At 58.6% G+C, this 6,133-nt stretch overlaps 1 protein-coding gene across 4 annotated transcripts in view; it reads left to right on the forward strand.

Annotated features, from left to right (window-relative positions):
• Positions 1-6,133, forward strand: part of SH2D3C (SH2 domain containing 3C) — a 29,307-nt gene that overhangs the window by 12,230 nt on the left and 10,944 nt on the right. For 2 of the 4 annotated variants that reach the window (XM_059410741.1, XM_059410744.1), the window contains one exon: positions 927-966. In XM_059410741.1, the coding sequence (XP_059266724.1) occupies positions 927-966 (40 nt within the window). Of the gene's footprint in view, positions 1-926; positions 967-3,622; positions 3,932-6,133 lie in introns of those variants that run through there. The other 2 variants (XM_059410742.1, XM_059410743.1) reach the window with 2 other exon arrangements.

Below are 6,133 nucleotides of genomic sequence, written 5' to 3' on the forward strand. Positions count from 1 at the left end.
TGAAAGCAGAGCTGCAGGATTTCCTGAGGGGTGGGTGTGGAGGGCGAGTGGAAGAGGAGGCACAGATGAGTGCAGATTTTTTTGGCCAAGGAAAGCAACAAGGGTGCAGCTGACATCAACTGAGGTGGGAAGCGGATGTGGGGAGCAGGGGCGTGGCAGCAGGGGGGCGGGTAGCGACTGTCCTGCTTTAGATGTGACAACTCCTGCTTTAGATGTGACAAGTCGCAAGGACTTCAGACATCCAAGAGGAGGTGCTAAGGAGGCAGTTGGGCTTACCAGGCAGGAGTTGAAGGGGCAGTTTCAGGCTGCATCAGAGAAGGGATGGCAGTTATGGTCAAGCCCCCTCACGAGAAAGGATAGTATTAATCTGGCACCTGGAAAGGATAGTCACGCCCGGCCCCTGAAGGTGGAAGGGGTCAGTTCCACCAGGGCCAACAGTCACCAGCTCAGCATGCTGCTGAGTGGGCCCTTCTTCACTGGGCAGAGAGTGTAGGGTAGATGGGGGGTGGGCAGGAGGCTGAGCCCCAGCCCAGGACCACCAGCATTCGGAGTGGAGTAGGGTAAGAACCCTTGAGCGTCCTGAAGCCGGGTGAAGACAGCATGATTCAGGAAGCGGGCCTGTTGTTAGGCATGTAACACCGATCAGCTCCCAGAGTCCTTGCAACAACCCAATGAGGCCAAGGCTGTCATTGTCCCCGACTTCCAGGTAGGAAACCCAGGCTCAGAGAGGCGAGGGGACTTGTCCAGGGTTGCACGGCTGGTGAGTGGAGCAGCAGCCCTCTCAGCAGATTCCAGTGAGTGTTATCGGCAGCCGCGCCCCCTCCTGTCTTCAGGATGAGCTCTCTTGGCATGCTCAGGCCAGGTGCTGACAGCCGGGGGGGGGCCAGGAAAGGCTGGGGACATTCACCTCTCTTCTCTTCTCCCAGGGTTGCTGGAGAGCCAGAGGCTGGCGGGGACTATGTGAAGGTAAGCGGGGCCAAGCAGGGGACACCGGATGGTTCGGGGCCTGCTCCCTGAAGGGCAGAGTTCTTTTCTGAGCCTTGTTAGGGGCCATACCCCACCACCTGTTCCCAAGAGGAGAGGGTCTCAGGGTCCGGGCAGCGCTCGGGTCTGGTTTCACTCCCAAGGATCTTCTTCCCATGCCTTCCATCATTCTCTCTTGACCCCAAACCCAGGACCCCCCACTGTTTGTTACCACCAGACTCCCTCCCTCCCCGCCCCCCAGCTGCCAGCTGCCCTGGGCCCTGGGGTGTCTCCTTGCTCAGACCCAATTCCCACCCACTCTCTGAGCTTGTGCTGGTGTTGAGAGGTGGGAGCCAGAAAAGATGGCTCAGTTTTCATCATGGAGAATGGGGGCCCGCCCAGCTCACATTTACCAAAGCTTAATTTGTCCTGGGCGTTGGGAATGGTAGGAAAGTAGCTTTGAAACAATGCTGATAAAGAGAGTAACATAACATCTTATGAGCCTACTGTGTGCAGAGCCCTGTGCTGGCTGCCAGCCAGGGAGGGGAGACAGTGCTGAGCTCTGTACATGAATGAGGTCTTTGATTTCCTCCCTCATCACTGGGCAGGGAAGGCCTTCCTGTACCCATGTACATATGGGGAACTTGGGGCCCAGAGATGCACAGTGAGTTGCCCACAGCCACACAGCAACTACGGGGCAGAACTGAGATTGCAATCCAATTTTATTTGATCCCAACTAGGGTTGCTATGGGCTCAATGAGTCCATGCCCTTAAGTAGGGTTGCTGGACCTGGACTAGAGCTGGCTGGCCTGGCTCCTGACCCTGGAGACATTCCATTACCGAGATACTACCTATAAAGCCCCATGTAAGTGATGGGCCATGAGGCAGCATGGGAAGTGCTCAGATATCTGCCCCTCACTGTCATCAGAAGCCTCAGATAGGAAGCCACTGGAGCTCAGCAGGTAGGGGATGACTTTCAGTTTGGGAGATGGGGAGGGGGAGATCAAGGAAGGCTTTCTGGAGGAGGAGACATTGAGACCAAGCCATTGCACTTGACCAGGAATGTTCACCAACATCCCGTTCCCAAAGGAAAAGCTGAAGAGGGGCAAAGATAAGCAGAGATAGACAGGAGAGTGGTCCAGGCAGAGGGAAGGGTGTGGGCAAGGTCAGAAAGCAAGCTGGGTAAGCCCAGGAAGTGTAACCCAGGGTAGCGATAAGCTGAGCTGGAGCTGCTCCTGGAATCTGTGCCCTGGCTCTTCATCGGGAGCCCTTACACCATAGGGGGATGGAGGCCTCAGGGAGAACCAGGACCAAAGCCAGTGGGTAGGACACAGGGGACACACAGTTTTCAGATCCCTGGCAAGGTAGTGAGGTCTCCATCACTGATGGTAGTAAGATCCTTATGAGGATTAGTAACTTGTATTTTTCCTTTAGTTTATGGGTCTGAACATGTACTTTAAAATACTATGAAGGAAATAATACCTGTTCATTGAAACTAATTAAAGGACAAAGTCAAAAGAAAATTAGTTTTAGCTTCAAGCCTCAGATGGTGGTAGAATCACTAGTTAGTTACCAACCATCCATTCCTGCTCTGAGGTACTAGCTTTCAGAACTCCAGGTTTCTCAGACCACAATGTGATCAATTCGATTCCAAGTCAAGGGTTTTGAAGTTCCAAGGCCATAAAATTCCACGCTCCGTGCTCAGAGCTTCAGGTGTATTTGTAGAAAACAATTGAACAGGGGCGCCTGGGTGGCTCAGTGGGTTAAAACCTCTGCCTTCGGCTCAGGTCATGTTCCTGGGATCGAGCCCCACGTTGGGGATCTCTACTCAGCAGGGAGCCTGCTTCCTTCTCTCTCTCTGCCTGCCTCTCTGACTAGTTGTGATTCTGTCTGTCAAATAAATAAATTTAAAAAAAGAAAAGAAAACAATTGAACAGCTGAGGCGTAGAGAGGTGGACTCACATCCCTAAGGTCACACAGCCTGTCAGAAGGATTTGTACCCTTGGCCTGACTGATGCAGAGTCAGTGATGACACCCCCACACACACACCTTATTCTTAGGACAAAAGTCCAGATTGTTAGACAATAAGCTTGGCAATCATAGCATGCATTTATTGAGCATTTACTTTAGGCGCATCAACTTAACAGGCATCAAACTCAGGCAAGGCTCAGAAGAGCTCTGTGAGCTCAGCACAGGTATGTTTTCCAGATGAGTGAATCCCACCTCCAAGAGAAGAGCATGCTAGCTGAACCCAGGTTGGTGCCTTAAGCATCTACTGGCTCTCCATACCCCCAGAGTCTGTCAGTTCAGCATCCCGAGGTTCTCTGCCCGAGTCCCTGATTCCCATTCAGAGGTGAGAAATCCTGGGCTCTGGGAGATTTCCTGAGGCCACAAAGGATTTGGTCAAACGCATACAGGGATTTCTCCAGCTTTAGATATGATTTAATTCAAAGTCTTTGCCTGCTCCGGGTTAGTGAAGGTAGGTACGGTGAGTTGGGGGAGTCAGGAACCCCCTCCACTCCCGGGCCCAGACATCCCCAACTCATCCCGCTGCCCCCCGTCCCCCACCGTGATGGCCCCCCTAGGCGGGTCTTCTGCCCCGCGTCCCCAGGCTCCAGGCAGCCCTGCGGGGCTGGAGCGCGGGGGGCGAGGGGCGGGGAGCGAAGGGTGGGCGGAGGGAGGAACAATGGCCCCCTCCCCTCCCCTGACCGGCTGGAGGGTGGGGTCTCCCCGCCCCGCCTCCCCGCTCCTCCCCCGCCAAGGCGATGAGGTAATCGCGCCGCCGAGAGGCACGCGCAGCCGGTGCCCAGCCCGGTCGCTCCCCGCGCCCCTGCCCCGCCGGCCGCCGCCCCCCACATCGGCCCGGCCCCGGACGCCCGGCCCCACCATGACCGAGCGGTGCAGCCTGTGGAGTGCCCTTTCGGCCGCAGCCTGCTGCTTCTACCGCGGCTCCTTCGTGCAGGTGCAGGTGAGGGGGCGGCTTGGCTCCCGCCAGGCGCTCCGGGCTGAGACCCCGGCCGCTCCGCCCGGGGCCCGGGGCCCGGGGTCTGGGAGCCGCAGCCCGGTGGCGCCTCGCAGGGTCTGGCGGGGCAGGGGCAGGGGCTGCAGGAGGGGGCGGGGTCGCCCCAGCCTCACCTCTGGGCGCCCCGCCGCTCCGCAGGGTGAGGGTCCCGGCTGCCGCTCCCGGGACTCGCGGCTGCGGGGCTGCCGTTTCGGTCCTGCCTCCTCCGCAGGCGGAGCTGAGCTGGGGCACTGGGTCCTGGGAGCTGCGGTCCCCGGCGTCCTGCCGGTACTCCAGCGAGCGCTCCGGCCCCTGCGGCTGACCCGGGCAGCCTGGCTCCCCATTGTACCGGGAGCGCTGGGCTGGGGTCCGAAGGCTGAGTGAGGGGAGGGAAGCTGAAGGGGTGCTGCGGGTACCGGGGCTAGGGCCAGAGCGCCCGTCACTCTCCCGCCATCTAGGTGGGCTGGGGCAGGCTCGGGGAGCGGGGCTCCCAGCCCAGGCGGCCGGGCAGTGCCGGACCGCGCCGCGGCGGTGAAGGGGTTAAACGGAAGGGGGTGGAGGGGCGGACCCGGACCCCGCCTCTGCGGAGCATCATCTGGGGATGGCCTTGCTTGGGGTTGCCAGACCGTAGGAAGCTGGAGGGGGCTTGCTGGGCGCGGGCTGGGGGTTAGGGGTTAAGACCCTGACTGGAGGTCTCTGCGCTTTTTGCTCCGGAACCCCCTGGGGGACGCCGGCCGCGTTACCCCTGCACTCCCCGGGGCTCACACACACGCTCCGAGCCCGCCTGAATGACGGCCCCGCCGGCAGCGGAGCGCAGCATCCCCGCACCGGCCAATCAGGCGCGCGCAGGCGGGGAGGCGGTGAGATCATCTCTGGCCAATAGCGGTGCGACGAGCGCAAGGATGCTGCATTCGCGCCCCAGCCCGCAACTCTCACCATCCCCCCCACCAGTCTTGGGAGCTGGGGACCCCCGGTCGAGAGTGAGGAGGAGGACACAGGACCCTAGGGTTCCCCACTCTCGGGCATGTGGGAGCACCAAGTTGGTTTCCCCAGATTCTCCCTGGGACCATTGATTATGGCTGGAAAAGTGGAGACCAGTCTCCCCACCCCCTCACCCCCGCCCGTTTACAGATGCAACCCAGGCTCAGAGAGGAAAAATGACTAGCTCAAGGTCACACAGTGGTAGGCAGCGTCTTGTGGCCAGCTTCTTTACCTCACAGCCCACTCCCTTTCATTTCCCCATGTCCATCTCGCTCCTGCTGTGGAACTGGGGTGAGTTCTCAGTTACATGCTTTTTGTGAAAGAGAAGAACCCCAGAAGGCTGAAGTACTGGTGTTTTGTCCCCTGTGACTCCCAGTCTTCCCTCCCCAGGGTGTGGCATGGTGTAGGAAGGGAGGCCAAGGACCCCAAAGAATAGAGAACTCCAGACAGAAGTGTAGGTACCTAAGGACCTCCCCAAATTCAGTTCAGCCCTCAGCCTTCCTACCCTTTGGGGGTATCAGTTTCTACCCTGGGTAGGGAGTGGACGGAATCCCCATCCCAGGACCTGTCTTTTCCTGAGCACCTGTGTCATTGTTGACCCCCACCATCTGTCCCCAGAGCCCTATGGGCTCCTCAAAGCCCCAGTTTTGATAGGTCTATCACCAAGCTGCTCCTGCTCCAACTTTGCTCACCTTGGAGAGCTGTCTGATTGTCCTCCCAGGATCTCTGAAATCCTCTCTGACCCCTCCACCCTATTCCCTGTCCTGATCAATGGCTGCTTAAACACTCTTTTCCCTGGTCCCTACCCCTGTGTCCCACCCTTCTTGCCAGTGCCTGAAAGCACTAAGCCACTCTCCACATACCAGACCGAATCTTGAAAAACCCTTTGTGGCTCTTCTGTGGCCTCTGGGCAAACCCTAGCTCCCCATAGTAGCCTGACAGCCCTGATCCACCCGTCCCCATCATCTCTGCCCTTTTGAAGCTTCCCCTTGCCCCAGGACCTTGATTCTGCCTGCAGGGCCCTGACTCTGCCACTGTCTTCCCAGAAACTCTAACCTGCCCACCTGTTTGCTTGTCTGTCCCTGCGGTGCATCATCTGGGGATGGCCTTGCTTGGGGTTGCCAGACCGTAGGAAGCTGGAGGGGGCTTGCTGGGCGCGGGCTGGGGGTTAGGGGTTAAGACCCTGAC

This window comes from Mustela nigripes, chromosome 9 (assembly GCF_022355385.1).
Source record: "Mustela nigripes isolate SB6536 chromosome 9, MUSNIG.SB6536, whole genome shotgun sequence".
Classification (NCBI taxonomy): Eukaryota; Metazoa; Chordata; class Mammalia; order Carnivora; family Mustelidae; genus Mustela; species Mustela nigripes.